The 18,663-nt window shown below is 50.0% G+C and overlaps 3 protein-coding genes across 10 annotated transcripts; 1 reads left to right on the top strand and 2 right to left on the bottom strand.

The window, feature by feature from the left end:
- Positions 1 to 982: 982 nt before the first annotated feature.
- On the top strand, positions 983 to 8,419 carry rpp30 (ribonuclease P/MRP 30 subunit). 7 transcript variants are annotated; one of them, XM_086063667.1, is made up of 13 exons: positions 983 to 1,073; positions 1,502 to 1,637; positions 1,874 to 2,192; positions 6,863 to 6,919; positions 7,047 to 7,112; positions 7,197 to 7,268; positions 7,348 to 7,437; positions 7,521 to 7,637; positions 7,705 to 7,734; positions 7,812 to 7,849; positions 7,918 to 7,997; positions 8,072 to 8,155; positions 8,216 to 8,419. In XM_086063667.1, exons 1-13 carry the CDS (start codon positions 998 to 1,000, stop codon positions 8,278 to 8,280), a joined length of 1,230 nt encoding a protein of 409 aa, XP_085919793.1. In that variant the 5' UTR covers positions 983 to 997; the 3' UTR covers positions 8,281 to 8,419. The 7 variants fall into 7 exon arrangements, with proteins under 7 accessions (XP_085919793.1, XP_085919792.1, XP_085919791.1 ...); XM_086063666.1 differs by having other exon boundaries at positions 1,787 to 2,192; positions 8,072 to 8,131; positions 8,219 to 8,419; XM_086063665.1 differs by having other exon boundaries at positions 1,787 to 2,192; positions 8,072 to 8,131.
- Positions 2,521 to 6,434, bottom strand: nudt13 (nudix (nucleoside diphosphate linked moiety X)-type motif 13). Its single transcript, XM_086063671.1, has 9 exons — positions 6,101 to 6,434; positions 5,558 to 5,658; positions 5,344 to 5,486; positions 5,145 to 5,252; positions 4,968 to 5,074; positions 4,769 to 4,894; positions 4,015 to 4,126; positions 3,789 to 3,943; positions 2,521 to 2,938 (listed from the first exon to the last, which is right to left on the bottom strand). The coding sequence occupies exons 1-9, from the start codon at positions 6,209 to 6,211 to the stop codon at positions 2,726 to 2,728; spliced, it is 1,176 nt and encodes a 391-aa protein (XP_085919797.1). The 5' UTR covers positions 6,212 to 6,434; the 3' UTR covers positions 2,521 to 2,725.
- LOC147156192 (uncharacterized) lies at positions 8,408 to 9,762 on the bottom strand. 2 transcript variants are annotated; one of them, XM_086063672.1, is made up of 4 exons: positions 9,542 to 9,762; positions 9,302 to 9,427; positions 9,178 to 9,231; positions 8,408 to 8,738 (listed from the first exon to the last, which is right to left on the bottom strand). In XM_086063672.1, the coding sequence occupies exons 1-4, from the start codon at positions 9,605 to 9,607 to the stop codon at positions 8,679 to 8,681; spliced, it is 306 nt and encodes a 101-aa protein (XP_085919798.1). In that variant the 5' UTR covers positions 9,608 to 9,762; the 3' UTR covers positions 8,408 to 8,678. The 2 variants fall into 2 exon arrangements, with proteins under 2 accessions (XP_085919798.1, XP_085919799.1); XM_086063673.1 differs by lacking the exon at positions 9,178 to 9,231.
- Positions 9,763 to 18,663: the final 8,901 nt, after the last annotated feature.

Raw genomic sequence — 18,663 nt, 5'->3', positions numbered from 1 at the left:
ATGTCGATCATCAGCTGCATCTTTCTCAACTCGTCATTACTTTTTCAATCCATCGGATTCAAAAATACTTTTAGACCAAAACAAGACATGATTTGTAAATTGACTGCGCAAACATCAACTGATTTCATTGAAGAGAATCTGCTCAAATGTTGTCTAGCAAGTCAGAGCAGATGTTTTCAAATGCCTCATTGAAAAACTAAACAAAAGACACGATCCGTCTGCTTTCACGGAGCACAAATTACAGGCTGGACTGTTGAGAGGATGAAATTCTTTTGTCAAATTTCAAGTGTGTGGTGTGCCAGCACATGCACATAAATACAGTTGCCAACAATACGTGTACTAAAATGGATGAAATTATTCATACATGAAAAAGAAGGTCATTTGCAATCATATACAAGGAGCATAAACGAGTGAATCAAAACATTGCATATCGGCACACATTTTCTAGCATATATGTTATTGATTTATTTTTATTTGATTAAGACATACTTAAAAAAAATATATATATATATATAAAAAAGATTCCAAATGGCTCTTCAAGAAGATGCGCTTGTAAACCTCCGTTCTTTTTCACCATGCATAGTAAGTTGTTTTTTTAACGCCCATGTATATAGTAAGGCGTGTTTTAAAAGATGACCATGTGCCATGAGGTGTCTTTAAAAAAATACCATGTAGCCTATATAGTACGTTTTTTAATTATTATTTTTTTAACAGCCATGCGGTTAGTATTTTTTTCCCTGTTTTCTGGCTCACTTGGGTTTCTTGCTAAAGTTCAACTAAAAACAAAGACGCACAATTAATGGCGATCAAGTGGAAAGGGCCGGACACGTTTAGTGATGGAGGTGCGAGAAGAAGGGCTACTTTACATTTCTGCTTTGGTAAATGGGAAATGTTGACTTTGATGGCGAAAGGGAACACGAGCAGAAAGCCAAAATGTGACTCTGGAGATGACGTCATGTGCCACGTGCCGGCTTCTGGTACCATGTGACACATTAAGATGGAGAAGGTGGGCGTCTGTTTACTCGTCACTTGGAATACAAAAGTCGCGGCGACTCAGAATAAGTGGTCCAGAGGTAAAAACTTTGCCTGCGGTTCAGACGACCCCAGTTCGATCCCCGCATTCCCCTTAATTTACAATTCAAAAGTGAGCACGAACAAGAATCGAACCCGCGTTTCCTGACTCGCAGGTGAAGTCATAGACCTTTGGACCAACTTAATGTTAAAAATGCTGATCGTTTGTTTGTATTGATGCATCGATCGTGATATTTCCATTTCCGCGTCACTGGTACGCCTGATGAATACATAAAAAACAAAATTCGCCTCCATCAACTTCTGGCCAAAGCGGTTAACAATTACGGTTTGGGAGCAGGCGACCCGAGTTCGAACCTACTGTGTTGATCTCATAAAAAGATTGTTCACCTCCTGCTTTCCAAATGTATCATATTACGTTTTCTATTTGTTTCAGTGTTCAAAATGTTGTTGCTTATTTTATTTTTTCCAGTGACGTCATCACCGGAAATCTATTTAAGCCGGGACAAACGCGACACTTCCTCTTTCTCACCTGAAGGCAGCATCCCGTCGTCGTCCACCTGCTGCTCAGCACGCATTTCCACAAGATCATCCAACACTTTGACGAAGTGAGTATTCACTCTTTTCATTTAAAATTCGCTGCTTTTGCTTGCGTTTAACGCGATGCAGCACTTTTGGCGTGTTTGCATCTTGCGCACACGTTTTTTACACAATATTTAGATCCTTGCGTGTTTATTGTCTAATTGTTTGTCGACAGGTGCTTCAACCTGAGCCTAAAATGGCCGACTTGCTGTGCACAAGCCAACCCAGTTGTATCGCGTGTCATTGTCTCATTTCTGTCCAGACTTGCGTCTTCAAATGACACAAGGGCCTGCCAAATTTTCACCTGCTTTTTCTTTGACCGCTTCCGGTACAAGCCCCGCCCATCGGCGATTCTGCAATCAAGACGACTCCGTGCAGAGGGTGCTCAAAGCGGCCTCCATTTGCAATGTTTTTTGTCCATCCTCTTCAGGAGTGCCAACAGAAGGTTCACTCTCAAAATCAAGTGGCCTCCAAATGCGTCGCCGCGCTCGCCATCGTGTCCTCGCATGTTGCTTGTCTTGCAGAAGAAGCTGCCGGAACGCTCCCTTTTAAATTCTGACGTCTCGCGCTGGGATCAAAAAGTAAGTGGCGTGCACTTTGCAACATCATCACACACTTCCGGGCAGGTTTTGAAAGCGCACTCATGTTAACCAAGTTCATTTATAGAAGAAAAAGAAAAAAGAAAGGAGCATGAAAATGCTGCTCTAAAAGGTAGAAAAACGAGCTTGTCTGGCAAAAAGAGTTCCTAAAACGTCCTGCTGAGGCGCGGACAGTTTTTCTCGTCAATGCAAAAACTCCATCAGGGCTCACTCGGCATCACATGTCAGAATAACGTTTGCGCTCTTTTTGAAAGACTTCCATGAGAGGTTGCACTATCAATTTGACAATACTTGATATTAAAGCCGTATCAACATTTAATTTGATTGTTTATTGAAGATAGATGAGCAGTTTTAAAATGACACACTATGTATACGATATGCGAATGGCTGCCGTCCTGCCGGGGGGGCCTGAGGTCAGCCGGGTGCGCGTATTGAGGGATGAGAAGATGGGTTAGGGTTTGATGGCTATTAATAGAATCGCTGGCGTTGGGCCTGCGGACGGAAACGGGCCACGGCTACGCCGCCGTGTCTCCCTGCAGGGGGCGCCGTCCCTCCGCCCACTCGATGATGAGGCGGTGAGCGATGGCGTGTTTGGGCGGCAGCCAGGGGGCGACGTCGGCGTGGTGGGCGAGGCCTGGGCTGGGCGGAGCCTTTGCCTTGAGGGCGGCGTGGATTTGCTCCAGCGTGAACCAACGAGCGTCCTGCAGCTCCGATTGGTCCACGAGCAGCTGCACAAAGACAACTTTGTCTCTCGACGTTTTCACGAGAGGAACACAAAATTCGCCGCCGCTCACAATCAACGCATGAAAGGGTGAAAATGTCTCATTTGATGAGGTTTCTTTTTCATTTACACACGACGACGACGCCAAACTGGTTTTTTTTTTTTCCCTTTGGGGTTTTGCTTTTTGTCTCCTCGCCCGCACGATGACATGATTCTTAGGAATAAAACAATTTTTTTGTCAATAGAAATGAAAAAATGGTCTTTAAAGGGGAAGTAGCGTACTTTTGCGGGCACTTCAAAGTCTTACATGTTCTCCAAAATGGACGGCGTGCCATGTAAGACTTTTGTGTGCACCCATTTCCAAAATGCTTGAAAATGTTGTTGACCGTCGGAACATTCCCAGCCGCCGCTTAAATACAGCAAAGGTGGCCGTGATTGATTGATTGGCTAAAGAGCCTCGAACATGTCATCGGCGACCCGACGTGCTTACCAGGCCCAATTTCAACGGCGAGCTGTCAGTTCGCCGCTTGCATGTGGGATTGGAGCAGGAATTCGGGGGGGAAAAAAGTTTCCGCCAGAACAATCCAAGATGTCATCCCGAGAAGCGCCCCCATTCGACTTCACGCGAGCAGAAGATGAGGATGACTTTGATGGATTTGTGGATGAAGATTGAACCCAAAAGAATGTGACTTGATTGTGAAATAGTTGAATCAAGTGCAACGCAATTCAAAAGGCACGCGCCCTAAAATAGGTCGCGCCGTATTTCCGGCCGTAACCGTCACGTGGATGCAAAACGCCGGTCAGCAAGGCATCAAACGAGGATCGGAGGAGAAGGAAAGAAGCGGCGGAGGTCTGACCTGGGTGTGGGCGGGGCTAACGTGGGCGTGACACGCTAGCATGAAGGAGCTGCGCGGGTGCGGCCAGTGCTGCGAGGAGCTGTACCGGACGGCGTCCACTTCCAGGCCCACTTCCTCCGCCACCTCCCTGTGCAGCGCCTCCTCCAGGCTCTCTCCTGCAAAGCCACGCCGGCAAATCAGCGCCAGCCGCGGCGCCGTCTTTGCCACGTGCGCCGGCGCTCCTGACCCATGTCGCAGAATCCGGCCAAGGCGCTGTACAGGCCGGCCGGGAAGGACGCCTGCCGGCCCAACAGGCATCGGCTGCCGTCAGACACCAGCGCGATGACCACCGGCGCCATCTGCAGGACGAGAGAGAAAAAGCCACCAAATGAGGCTTTTTTTCTTCCCAACTCGATTGAACAAATGACCGAACACCAACAATACAACAATGACAATTTTTCTATACAAACGCTGGGACGGTTCCAAATAAATTGATACCAAAACATTCCACTCAACACAAGCAGAAAGTCATTTTGTTGCCAAAGAATGTCGAACTAAAAAAATATCAAGTTTGAGATTGTTCATGAAATGAATATATATAAAGTGACATTTATGAAGGTGGAATTTTGCAATTATTATTACCATCCCAATTGATTTCTTCTTGATTTCTTGCAGCTAAACCAAAAAAAAAATATTTCAAAACCTTTTTTTTTTCAATGTAGAAATCTTGGCATTTGAATTTTAATGCCAATTTCAGGAAATGTCAATGAAAACTTCAACTGGATCAATAGGTATCATTTGAAATCTTATTTGTAATCAAATAACGATTGGACTTTCCTCCAAAACAAACATGAGGTGAAAAGTGTTCTTAGCCAAAGATTTCGACAAACATTCTTCACCATTCTCAAGCCTGATTTGGGATTAGAAAAGTCGACATTAGCAGCAAAAATCTCCAGAAAAAGTGTGATGAGGCGGCGTGGCGTGCCGGCCGGCGCCGTTACCGTGGGATAGGAGACCACGCCGCTGGCACTGCACGTCCTGCGACTTCCCGCCTGGTTTGGCCACGTGGGCTGACCGCTGGTCCCGCAGAATTTGTTGTTCTGGTGCCAGCGCAGGAGCGCCCGACCCTGGAACAGTCAAAAGCGGATGCTCGCTCGGGCGCAAGTGGGCCATCAGCGGCAGGACACGGCTGCTACGCACCTTGGCCACCAGGGGCGCCTCCGCCTCTGACAGCAGCAACAAGGATTTCTTCACATCCACAAACTTTCCTTGGCACAAATTCTCCACCGACGCCCGATCCAGCTGTCCTGCCATGCGTGCAAAAGGCAAAAAGTCAAGCACACGCACTTGCTTTTGTTTTTTTGGGGGGTTTCGTACCGACGTCCAGGCAGAAGTGAGCCAGCTGGTCCTCACGGCAGCCAATCAGGACGGACTCCTCCAGCAGCGACTCGTCGGCGGCCAGCGTCCGCAGCAGCGACCGCACGTCTGCACGCACGCAAACTCCGGCAACGCCAAGCCGTCCCGGTCATTTGGTTGCATACCGCTTCTCATCCAAACACGCCCGCGCGGTTCGTACCCGCGTAGTGCAGCGTGGGGCTGGTGAAGCTTCCGGCGCCGCGCCTGCGCAGCAGAGGTTCCAGTCGGTGGAAGAGGAGAAGATGTCCCGTCGCCAGCGCTGCCGCACACGCCTCGTCGTCCTGCCGCAGCTTCTTCGTGTACCTGACCAGACCAGACGGGACATCAGGCGGCGTCGCGGGTCCGAACGCGCGGCGGATCACGCGTCAAGCGACCTCATTCTGGAGACGAAGCCCAAAAGACGCCGGGACGCGACGAGGCGTGAAGACCGAGACAGAAACTTCTTCAACATGGCTGAAGAGTCGTCGCGTTTCTTCTGCACAAAAGGGAAACCACAAGACCAGTTTGTTTTGTACGCGCACGCGCACGCGTTTGTTCGTGGAGGAGGCACGCGCATGTCCGCCGCTCACCGCTTGGTGGAATCGGTCGCTCAACCAGATCTTATTCAGCTCGACCAAGATGACGTTTTGATCAGGACTTTGTCAAGTGCAAAAGACAAACCTTCAAGGTGACCGACTCATAAGTTTGCTACTACTTGTAAGAAGACTTCCATCACGAGGGTCGTCTTTCAAATATCGGTCTTATGCTAATCAACTCATCTCATGAAATTTGACACGCATACTGGTTTGCTTCAAATTGCTTCAAATTGCTCAAATACGAAGGAAATGCGCTTGTATTCAAATCTAATGAATTACACTCCATGCGGTCTTTTCAGTTTTTACCATTAAAAGTTCGTTTGGATGGCAAAAAATACTCACTTTTTGACGACCTAATAACGACCTTCTTTTTCTTTTCCTTTTTCTTCTTATTTTACTTCTTCTGCCCATAGCGCGTTTCCGCCACCTACTGGTTAGGAGTGTGAGCCACATTGTTGTAATATTTCTTTAATTAAATACATAAATAAAACACCTAAATAAACACCTATCAACTTTGTCTGCGATATCGAAATTCTTTGAAGTTCTTCCTCTTCTTTCCTGCGTCTTAAGCATTTGGAATTAGCCTGCTGTGTCCCGCACAGGAATAAGAACCTCATTTCCCACAAGTCCTTTCGGTGTTTCGATCCGCGTGTGACACTTCCATCGTCTTCCGAATCATCATCATGTCAGTCTTCATGGATTTAAACTTGACTTTCTCGGCAGATAAAAGCAACATGCAGCAACTCATCGACATGGCAGCTCATCGTGAGTCTCATGACACTAAATTGGACTAACGCGCGTACATAAATCGAGTTCCTGTCGACAGCGAGCTAGGCTAACGAAGCTAACAGCCAGTACGCACGCACGCACGTACGAGCACGGAACGCAGTCTTCAATGAATCAATCCTTTATATGTATACTGTACTGTAATATTATTAATAGATCAACAAAACGTTGCTTTCGTGCAGTTGGTTTCTCCACAGTAGCCGTCAACTACACGTTTGAGCCCACAAGCAAAAAGAAACAGGCGAGTTTGTCCCTCGTGGCTTCATTGACGCGAGCACAATTGCAAACTGTCACGTGATTGTATTTGTTTGCCTGCAGGTGATTCCCTCACCCAAGCCGATCGATGAGCTCATCGATCAGCTGCCCATTGTCCAGGTAATGAGCAATTCTCTTCTCGTTTTATGCGTGTGTGTTCACACTGCGACTACATTTGTTTTGAGTTGCCGTGTGTGTGTGCGTGTGTGCGTGTGTGCGTGTGTGCGTGTGTGTGTGTGTGTGGCAGGGTCGTTCTCGACCAATCCGAGTTCTCAACAGACTGACGCTGGTGATGTCGGAGCTGAGTCACTTTGTGAGTAGTCTGAATTGTACCCCGCGCAAGAAAAACACTTGATACAATGCCTGTGTGTGTGTGTGCGCGCGTGCGCGTGCGCAGAGGCCAAATTCTACAGAGTATGCCAACTTTGACCTGCTGGCGGTCCAACCAACGACAGAAAAAGTTTTTCACGTGAGACGTGTAGACACACACATCCCCCCCCCCCCCAAAATAAAACCTCCCTTTTTGAGATTTGTGTTTGTTGCTGAAGGCGGCGTGCACGCAGATGGACGTGGACGTCATCAGTGTGACGATGACGGAAAAACTTGCCTTCTTCTTCAAGAAAGCGCCAGTCAACATGGTGACGTATTGTTGGTATTTTCAAACTCGCAGCCAATCAACTGGACTGAGTGTGTGCGTGCGTGCGTGCGTGCGTGCGTGCAGGCTGCCGAGAGGGGTTTGGCCTTCGAAGTGTCGTACGCTCCCGCCATCCGAGACGCCACCATGAGGCGCTACACCATTGCTAACGCCATTAGCCTGGCGCAGGCCTGCAAAGGGAAGGTGAGGATGATGATGATGACGACCTCATGATAAACATGACCATGATGGCCGCCATTGTGTCTTTTAGAATGTGCTGGTATCCAGTGGGGCGGCCAAGGTGCGCCACCCGTCGCTTCTGTCGTCCATTGTGTCTTTTTTTCTTTTTTTTAATGACGTGTGCGTTTGGGTGTTTAGCCTCTGGAGCTGCGAGGACCTTATGACATCATCAACCTGTATCCTTGACCCCGCCCACTGCCCTTCTGCCTCCTCGCAAGTGTGCATTTTCCTGACGCGTGCCCAGATGCTCGTTGATCGGTCTGTCCGACGAGGCCGCCAAGCGCTCCGTTTCCTGCCTGTGTCGCTCGCTTCTGTTGCATGCGGGTAGGTGGTCAAAGTGGGCGGAGCTTACATTGCGGGGGTGCCGCTTCTAAGTTGACTTGTTTTTGTTGTGGCAGAAACCAGGACGACGGCGAACGGCGTCATTTCCACCAAAAAGTGCTGCGACTCCTCCCCTGGTCAGCAGGAGGCTCCCTCCCCTCGTACGTGATGCGAGCTTCTCACAAGGGGCGGGGCCTATTAATAGATTTTGTTCTCCTCAGCAGGCTACACGGATCAAGGCGGCGCTTCCGCCGCCAAGCGACTCAAAAGTCAGCTGACGGACTGAGTGTGTCCCCCCGATCTTCTCAATTCCAACTAGCAGGATGCTACGCTAACAGAACGCTTATTGATTATTATTTTTTTGATTGCAACACATTAAAAGTCATGTCTGGACAATGAAAGGTCCTACTCGATTTCCTATGAAAGATTTGTAATGGTTTTATTTTGACAAAATGTTCACTGATTGTTTTCTTCTTCAAGCAAGAGGAAGCGCTGTCCAAAAGCGTCACAATGTGTTTGAACAGAATTTCAAATATATATAAAAAAAGGAAGAAAGAATTCCACGTGAAAAGGGCTCGACGGTGTCCGTCAGCCGGGACCAATTCCAGCTCGGCCGAGTGAAGTGCGTTGAAGGTAAGCGCTTCCTCCGTCCCTGTTAGCGTCGCTCGCCATCAACTCGACCAATCAGTTGCCTGGATTTGTCGCCGCCCCGCTTCCTGCGGGCGTCATGTGGTTGATGTGACCCTGAAAGACACGATTGTCGTCACCTGGGTCGCTTGCACGTCTAAATAAGACGCCAAGTGCGCATTTGCACATGCGTGGAAAAAAACCTAACCCTTCCGAACTCGCAGTCATTTGAATGGCGGAGATTTAGAGCGGTGACCGTCTTTGCAAAACTGCACACCTTAAAGCTCGCAAGTCAGTAAAAGTTTAAAAGGCATTAAATAAAAAACAGCAACTTTCTAGCGGTTGAAATGTTACAAATTAGAGCTCATCCCATTGGATCCAATTCACTTTCAATGACCGTGTGGCCGCTTAGCCTCCCACAGTGCATCGCGCCGCTACCCATAATGCACCGCGCTGTCGAGATGCGCACTTCGCTTATTGCGCCACACTAAGACATATGCGTGTGCATTATTTCGTGCACGTGTGTGTGTGTTGCGGTTCTGTTCTGGTACGGTACCGGCTCGCCTGCGAGACATCTGAAGCACGTGAGTGGCGGTCTGAAAACGCGCACCTGCACGGAAACGCACAGTCACATGTTGCCAGCGTCAGAATGAAACGTCGTCATAGAACCCGGGACTGACCTGCTCCCCTCTTTCCGTTTGCCCGCCTCTCTTCTCGTCCTCCAGATGAGTTCGAAGCAAAGCGGGAAGCGTTTCCATTGGACCGCCACCGTCCGGAAGTCCCGCCTCCAAACGGACCCGCTTCTTCTGCACCAACATTTGAACACACGACAGAATAGAAAACGACGTCACGCACATGGAATAATGATGACGATAATATGACGTTACCGACATTTAGGGGCGCACGCGCTTGTCACGCACCGGTCTGCAACTCCAAATATCCAATTCCGGCTCCCAACATCTCTTGACGAGCTGCTCGCGTTGCATGCTAACGACGGCCGGCTCACATCCGGTTAGCCCGAAGTTAAACTTCAACGGAAAAGGAAAAACACGCTGTTGTCAGATTTCCATCGATCTTCTCGCTTCGTTGTTCTTTCCTGTGACCTACAGCAGGTCGACTGCCTGGCGGAATTGGACTTCAAACTCCCTACGTCACACGCCACGTCACTTCCGGCGGGAGTCACCTCCATAAAATTAAATGACATAGTTGCCGACTTCATTTAAAAACTATCTATTTTCCACCTGAAGTTGTCATCCAATTAGCACTTTTCTATGCAGACTGAGGATCGGCGATGTAAAAAGCAAATAAATAAACACTATCTGTATCGGTCATTGTTGATGTATAAAAGCGACACCGGAACAGTTTTTTCTGCCGGCCCGTGAAGACGTCACAGCGTCAAACGATGTGAACACGATCAGATTGTCTGTAATGTTGTGCCTTGTGTTATTCAAGAAGTCACACAGGAACATTTATGTTGCAAGTATATCTTTTATTTTCTGACAGACGTTCGTCTCTTGGCTCGGCACACAAATAAGGCTATACTGCCGTCTTGTGGACAAATTGTATAACTGCTATCATTACGTTCACATCTGCAGTGAGGCCTTTTTGTCGAGAGGTGGCAGCAGAGAGTTACAGAAATCTTTCAACTGCTCGTCAGTGAAGACCTTCAAGTGACTAAAAGACAAAAATGTTGTCAAGGAGATTTTTGAGGTTTGTTAAAGATGCTTTATTTGGAATTGGAAAGGCTTTATCACTTCACTTGGCGTGGAGTTTCCCCTCTTTTCATGGGGGGGGGGGGTGCATTCCTTTGACCGCATTCCCCCCCCTCATGTCAGCAGCTGCTCGCGAATGTTGTCGGGCTCGCCTGCATTTGGCCTGACGTTGGCGACGTCATCGTTCATCATCTGGAAACTTTTGATGCATGAAAAATCAAATAAATATCTGGAGTTGAATGTCTGAAAAGACTGAAAATGCGTCCGCGGCCATCGTGACATGGAGGACAATCGTCATTTATTGAAGCTCAACCAAGCCACGCCTTGTAAATGAGGCGTCTTGAGCGTTTGAATTCGATCTTGACGACAGCCGCTTCCCAATCGTCAACATTTCAGGTCGCAACACGATGAAGCAGTTTCAAGACATCTTTGATCTTGGCCATGTTTTTTTTTTTTTTAGACACATGACAACATCCTCGCAGTCGAACGGGTTTTGGGACAAAAGCGTCCAGCGAGTGTCAGTCCGTCTCAAGCAACGCAAGACTTTGTTGACAAACCAAGTTGACTTGTTGTGTTGCTTTGTCTTTCGTCACGTGTGTTTTGTCCTCCTTGTGGTCCTCGCGCTCGCCCCTTGTGTCTTCCAACCTGCACCCGTGTCCCCTCTGTCATGTCCACGTGTTTGCCGTTGACTCGTTCGTTTGCTCGATTTCGTTCCCGCATTCCTGGTTGGGTCGTTGGTTTTTGTCACAGTCCGTCAGTCCGTCAGTCGTCCTGTCCTTGCCGCGGTTTTTGTTACTTTGCATCTACTTTTGCTCTTTTGTTTTTTTCTCATTCCTTGCTTGCCTTTTGCTTGTTCTTTCTTTTGTTCTTTTGGACCAAAATCTCTTTTTGTTGACCTCCCGCAAGCCGCCTGACCTTCTCGTATCCTGCATTTATTTCCTCGCACCCCAAATGTAACGACATCAAATGAAACAAACGGTTTGGGATCTAAAACAATTGGATTGCATCAAGTCTTCTCTCGTTCATTGAAATCTTTGAAGGTTCCTGCAACTTTTCTTTAGTTTTCTTTGAGCATAATTCCAAAAAAGAAGCCCAGCGTGTGTTTTGACTGAACAAGTTTGTCTGATTTGACTTGAAACGAAGTGGAGCAAAATCGAAGTTGTCTTGACGGCAAAAACCCGAGACCTGCTTGTGACTCGCACCTCCAACCCGCGCTGCCGCCTTTGCCTTAATGGCCGACCAGCAACAATCACGAGAAAACATTTCAAGGTCGCCTGCTTCAACATTGACAAGAAAACAACACAAGCTCCTGCAAGACAAACGAAGCAAAAACAACACAACGCGAGAGTGCCAGTCGCTGCGAAACACGCGCACGCGCACGCGCGCACACCGTGTCCCATGGCCAGGGCGAAGCCGATTCGAATCCTGCTGCTTGAAGATCATCTCCTTGTCGTCCAACGCACGCGCCAGCTGGACGCCGTCTCGCGTGTGCATGTGGAAGGCGCGCGCGCGCGCGGGCGCACGCCTGTTGTGGTCACAAAAGAGGAAACCAAAAAGGACGCAGCCAAGTGGCTGTCAATCAAACCCGGGCAGCGAGCGTGCGTGGAGCGCGTGACTGCATGAGGCGGACGCGGCCTGAAAATGGGAGCCAATCACAAGATGGAGGCAAAGATTTGGGATTTGGGGAATCTCGTCCAGCACTTTGGATCCGCGCGTGCGTGCGCGCGTGTAACGGGGCCTTTCTCAAAGTTTGCAAGCGAACGAGTTGTGTTGTGTCGCGCTCGTCACGTGCACGCGCACACCAATGCACGAACGCTTCAATTATACGAACGCCTCCTCAATTAGAAGCAATCATGACGCCCGATCTATTCAAACCCGTGTGTTTGCGCGCGCGTGCGTGTGAAGTCCATGTGGGCGTGAGGATGCTCGTCTGTGTTTTCTCTGTCTTCTTCTTACGTATGTTTGATGGAACTTTCTGTCACTGGTTCGTCTTAAAGGTCAACAGTCGCAGACTTACTAAAACCTAACGACTGTGTGTGCGTGTGCGCGTGTGCGTGTGTGTGTGTGAGAGAGATGTCATTAGCAGGTCCCTAAAAACATTAACGAGACCCATAAAAGGAAAAAATTAGACTTTTAATGTCGTGCTTGAACAGCTGCTGTGTGTGTGTGTGTGTGTGTGTGCGCGCGCGGGCGCGTGTGCGCGCGTGTGAAAGATGGTCAGTTTGTCTCTTTAATGACCCTCCGGTCTTTAATGAGCTAACGAGCTAATAAGAGAGCTCGTCAAGCAGACAGACGGACTTGACTGTCCACTAAAAGTGAAGCAAATGAGCTCACCTGCTTGTAACCACGGCAACCAGGGAGGTGGGCGTGGCAAAGTGCGTCCCCAGGCCGCCTTCAATCACATCTCAGGGCTCGTCAAGTCCACCAGATTGATGTGCTGCCGAGCCCTGAAAGTGGCCCAGGATGTTGGACGGCCGCCCAGCAAGTCGCTGTTGAGCGGCGCCGGCAACACGTCGGCGGCGCCATTTTCACCTTCCTTCCTTTGCCGTTGGGACGCCGTCGCCCACAATGCAATGGCGGCCTTCGGGAAACCAGCACGATGGCAGCAGAGCCCCCCACATCCCACGGACACAATGGCGAGGGGTCAGCACGCACACGCGTGCGCGCAGCACGCCACTGACCTGCTTTTTAGCAAGCTTTTCTGCTTGGCTGCTACCTGGTAATCGCGCTCGGCTGTGTGTGTGCGCGTGTGCGTGTGTGTGTGAAGTCATCTGTTGGTTGAGTAAGTGAGTGATGGATGAGTGTGGGGGGGGGGGGGGGTTGGGTTGGGGGTCCTGTCTATGACAGACACAGTGACACAAATGAAGGAAGAAAAATGGAAAAACGGACAGAAACACAATGTGTGTGTGTTGACCCTTTAAGAGTTCACAAGCGCGCTGACAGCAAATAAAATGGCTGGCACACGCACACGCACACGCACGCACACGCACACACCCACAGGCCCCTCCTCTAAAGTCAGCCTAAAGCTGTCGCTGACAAGAACAGACACATTCAGCACACTTTTAATTAGTGCTGCAGTTATAGTTGAGTGATCGCACGCACGCACGCACGCGCGCGCACGCGCGCACGCACGCACGCACGCACTCACACTGTGAGCTGAAGTCAATTTGCGCTTGCGCTTCATGACTGAAAAAGGTGTTGATAGACGGCAACAAAGTTCAAGGGCTCGATGGACACGCCAGATTGCTCCCGTTCACATTCAACTTCCTGTCTTCAACTTCCTGTCAGTCTTCGGTATGTGAACCCTCCTCCCCATATAGTGGCCTGCTGAGGGGTCACGCCATTTTGTAGGCGTGTCCAAAATGTCCAGGGAGCGAAAATGTAGGACAGCCAAAATGAGCCACAATGCGAACGGCCCAAACGTCCCGAGCCTCCTAAAAACGATGGCTTCCGATTGGCCAGAAAGTCGGCGCTATTCCGCCGCGGCGAATTGCGTTTATACATCGAATTCCGGAAGCGAAGAGTTTGCCGGCGATCATCTGACATCTGACACGCACGTGATAATCACAGCGCAAAAGGAAGTCGATTCCGCCGAGTTGCAGAAAAATGGCAAGCAAAAAGAATGTTTGCGTCGTGTTTGGGTTCTGTTGGATTTGGTCCCGGTTCTTGAAGTTCTGTTTGTCCTGCTGCGTCGACCTTGGTCTTGTCGGGCGTAATCCCGCCCTTCCTCGTGTCGACCAATCACCGCCCTCTGCCACTTGTGTCTTAACCAGGTGCGTCTCGTCTTGGCAATCAGCGTTCGTGTATTTAGGCCCCGCCCACACGGGAGCAAAGAAACAAATCCTCCAACAAATCTCGTACCACAAGACTTGCGAGTGTCCGAAAGAAGACGCCGAGGACGCGTAACGGCCGTCGTGAAGACGTCCGAGTGGCGCCGCGGCGCAGCCACATCGAGTTGACGCAAAGCGTGGAAGAAGAATCCGCCAAGAAGACACACCCCTTTTTTCCTCCAACTTGATTGCACTCAACAAACAAACGTGGCTTCGCACGGACGGAAACAACCGGAAAAAGACGAACACGGGAGACGTGACGATGGCGGCCGATTCACGTGCGACGCCGCTTGTCAAATAAAGAAGCAAAAATGTTGCTAAGCCGAGGAGGCTGCTGAAAACGACGACAACCCGCCATTGTTGTTGACGGATCGAATGGCGCGTACGTCGCCGATCTGCGACCGTTCCGTCATGGCTGGAGGCGCGTCCCGCATCGGGTGTCCGGACGGACGCGGACGTTCGAGAGCTGAACCCGCTTTCAAAAGTCATGGCTTCCAAGCTCCGAAACAGCGCCACCGTGTGGACCGACGGCCTAAAAGGTAAGAAACCTTGAAACGGGCTTTGGTGTCTTTCGTTGAGTTCTTGTTTGCTCGTTGGCGTTTGTTTGTCGCCGATGCCGTACGTCGCCTTTTCTTGCCTTGCCTGGTTTTCGATGAGGACTTTGAAGTTTAGTTTTCCTGCGCTTTGCCGCCTCCTTGTTCTTGTTGATGAATTGGCGCCTTCTTGGACCCGGCCTCGACTTCCCTGCGCTCGGGTCCTCGACCGCGCCCATCCCACTTTGGGCATAACAAATTGAGCCCCTTTGGTTTGAAAGCGACGTTCCCGCCTGAACGATGGAAACCACCCGCTCCAATTCCGGCAACCGCATCGGCTCTTCCAATGTACCGACATTTGTTTTCCCAAATGAATTGGAAGTTTATCGTATTTCGGAGTTGAGCCGTTTTGTGTGAAATTTCAAGAGGAAAGGCAGGATAAATAAAACAAGTTGAGAAAGCAAGACCCGAGCAAATATGCAAATGTCCGTCTGGAGCCAAGAATTTACAACGGATGAACATTTACCGGCATTTTTGCAGACCTTTTCTTTCTCCCTCAATCGTCTCAAGTGAGTGACTCGAATGTCAACGTTGCGCGTCGAGGGTGCCGGCGGTTCACGAAGGGCAAATCATTGGCATTGATCAACATTTGGCTTCGGGCTTCTTGATGCTTTGGAATCTCTTGAGAGAAAATACAAGTTTGGGAATTTGCCTTTTCCTCTCCAAAAGGTTTTATTCCGTCCATACAACAATCGAGTTTCTCAACCCTAATCACTCGAACAAATAATAACGACCCGGTCTAATATCGCTGCTGATTTGAAATCTTGGGCAGGCATCGCGTCCCGAAGCCACAGAACTTCTTAACGTCCTTGTAGAACACGCTCATCGGATTCTGCCCGAAACCCAAACGGCGTCATCGGAGTCGTCCGCGTGAAGGCGCTGCTCAACGGAATCGAATGCCTTGTAAAAGTCGAGGGAGACAACGAAGTCCTCCTCTGACAACGCAAGACGACAATCAACCGGATCGAAAAGCAGACCAATGTTGTTGTGAATCGAAGGAGCGGCCCAAAAGAACAAACAGAACCGATTGCGTTTTGCCAACAAACCTTGTTTCCTTCCAGCTGCTGTATGGAAGCCATTTAGAATCGCTGCTGAGAAGTGCGATCCAATTGGTGCTACCGGACCTTGTTCGGAACTCGGCGCCACTTTTTGTTCGGAACTCGGCGCCACTTCCTGTTTCTCCGAACGAGTCGCTGTTGGACACGCCATCTTGCCAGAAGTCGCTCTCCACTCTGAAAAGTAGTGAACGTCGATGTTCGCTCAACCGGGTCCATGTAGAACACAATGCATTGCGAGTATGGGAAAAAAAATGGCGCGAGTGCGAGAATCAAAGCCGTGCATTGAATGCATACGAGGGGAATCATTCATTTGTTTGAGTTGAAAATATGCACGACAAAGGAAATAAAGTAACGTTTTAAAACATTTTCATTGACAATAAATAGTTGGAGATTTATGCGCCGCAGCGTCATGACGGGTACGGACGGAGAGAAAGTAGTCGGACAAACGGAATCGGAGTCGCCAATCGGAATCGCCAAACGGAATCGCCAAACGGATTCGGAATCGAAAAACGGAATGAAGGCACCACATTTCGGCAACTGCATCATGCGGAAATTCAGGGGGGACATTCGGACACAGCCCCAGCGTGCCTTCAATTGTTCTGCCTTCAACGTCCTGCATTCCGGGTTGTGTGTTTCGCCCCGTGTGGGCCCATTTGTGGCGTCGCACGTCCTGCGTGCGGTCTGGCTGAGCTGCTCTCCAACTTTTGCGTCTTTGAGTCTTCCTGCTGCTGCGGCGGCGGCGGCGGCGGCGGCGGCGTCACATCAGTCCACATTATGCGTGTGCGCGCCGTCTATTACCTCGGCGGCCGGTCCATTAGTAACACCTGAATCCTTCTATTAGATTGAGGAAGCGGGCCTCATAAATTGGGCGAGCGAGCGAGCGGCGTGCGCCGGCTGACTGTTTTTGATAATGAACGGAAGTGGCTTTAAATTCACATTACCTTTGTAATGTACTTCATGCTTGATCATATCAGCCGGCGGATTTTATTAAGTTGTGCCGGCAGCGCGTCCATCTCCGCCGGTCGCCGCCCAAAACGCATTTGCTCCAACGAGCGCTTCGTCCTCGTCAAGGTCGATCCGGGCCCTTCTTTTGTCTGCCGCCGGGTAATCGAGTACTTTGGCGCGGGCCGAGTACTCGGCTCGTCTGCAGCGTGGATCGTCCATCGGGCGCACGATGGCCTTGCTGCAAAAAGGTGCGCGTGTGCGTGCGCGTGCGTGGAGCGGCGTTGCAGGCCAACTTTCAGCTTGCGACGCAAGTCGTCGTCTGGTGTGCTGATCAACGTCGGGATGTTAAATTCAAGGAAAAATTGGTTGGAGCCGTTTTATGGCTTTCAACAAAATGTCAGCAGCGAGACTTCCCTCGAGGCTTTTGAGAATTGCTGCTGCTGACGCCACAAATTTCGCTCCATTCAAATCTGCGCGTGTGCGTTTGTGTGGACCTTCAACATCATTCAAATCGCCACTGTGTGTGCGTGCGTGCGTGCGTGCGTGCGTGCGTGCGTGCGCGCAAGAGTTGCGTTTGATTGCAAATGTTGACTTTTGTCTCAATTACGTTGAGGCTTGTTCAATCAATCAATAATTCCCTCGTTGCCACGGCAACACACAAACAAATCAACGGCAACATTCCGTCCAACTTGCCGGCGCAGCAAAATGCGGCACGCACGCGTAAAGTTTCCAACATTTCAACATCAAGACGACAGAAGTTGCACGACGACACGTTTCTTTCCCAACTTTTGCTCACGCACGCACGCAGAGCAAATTCGCACCTGTGCGCGCGCGCTAATTGAACTTCTTTCATTTCTCGCCAACATTCGCCTCCCCCGCCGCCTCGCGCGTGCGCGCGTAAACGCGCTGTCGAAATGAGCAGAACAGAGAAGAACCTGTGATTGACAACTTTTTTAGCAGTTCAGGGTGACGGCGCACACGCACACGCACACGCACACGCGCGCACACAGAGTTGCAAAAGATCAATTAGCAGCCTCCCATTAACACCTTGTGATGTTAATGAGCAAATGTCTTCCTTGTCACTTCCTGTCTGTTGTCACGGAGACAATTTGAATAGCGAACACGACGAGAGGATGTCAAGCATTGGTGTGGGAACCGGACGGCGGCGGCGGCGGCGGCGGCGGCGGCCGGACTTGGCGTGGCAAAACCAACGAACGCGCCGCAAGCGCGGATGACATCATCCTTCTGGAACGCTCGTTGTCGTCTTCCCGGCTGACTCGATGCCATCGCCACGCCGCCGCTGCCGTAATCACGCCGGCCGCAAGACGCCGGCGAAAAGCCATCGAGGTTGGGACCCAAGTCCAACCAATTGGAAGCCAGCGTTTTGTTGACTTTGGCATGTTGCCTGGCAACCGGCAGCGGTTGACTTTGGGGGCGTTCGGCTTCTCTTGGCAAAGGCGACATCTTTTCAATCGTTAACGAGCGGCCCTCGTTAACGGACAAACGCGATGACATCATCGCCTTCACGTGATTTCAAAAAGCAATTCAAGGGGAAGTCAAGAAACGATGTTCAACGATACGCCATTGGTCACGCGCGCACTCCTGAAAGTTTGCCGCACTTGACTGCCCACCGTCGGTCACGGTTGAGAACGAGCCATCCGCAAGATTGGCTCCGCCCACGTCTTCTGGTTGTTTGGCTGAAACGTGTTTCCCGACCTCCGTTGAGCCTCGCGGACATCCATGATGCCGCAATTTTTTTCATTTTTTATCTCCAAATGTGGCGAAGCTCATCGAGTGGCGGGAAGCCAAACGCCGTCTTGCGCCGTCTGACGCCAGCGCCATTTTCGTTTTTTGCGGCCTTTTGTGATGAAAATATAAGAAAAGCCTTTCCCGGCAATTGAAGA

The sequence above is a fragment of the Leptonotus elevatus genome, chromosome 20 (genome assembly GCF_054856555.1).
Source record: "Leptonotus elevatus isolate MCC_2025b chromosome 20, RoL_Lele_1.0, whole genome shotgun sequence".
In the NCBI taxonomy this organism is placed as follows: Eukaryota; Metazoa; Chordata; class Actinopteri; order Syngnathiformes; family Syngnathidae; genus Leptonotus; species Leptonotus elevatus.
The sequence above is the reverse complement of the archived record's forward strand: the minus strand, read 5'-3'. Positions and strand labels throughout refer to the sequence as shown.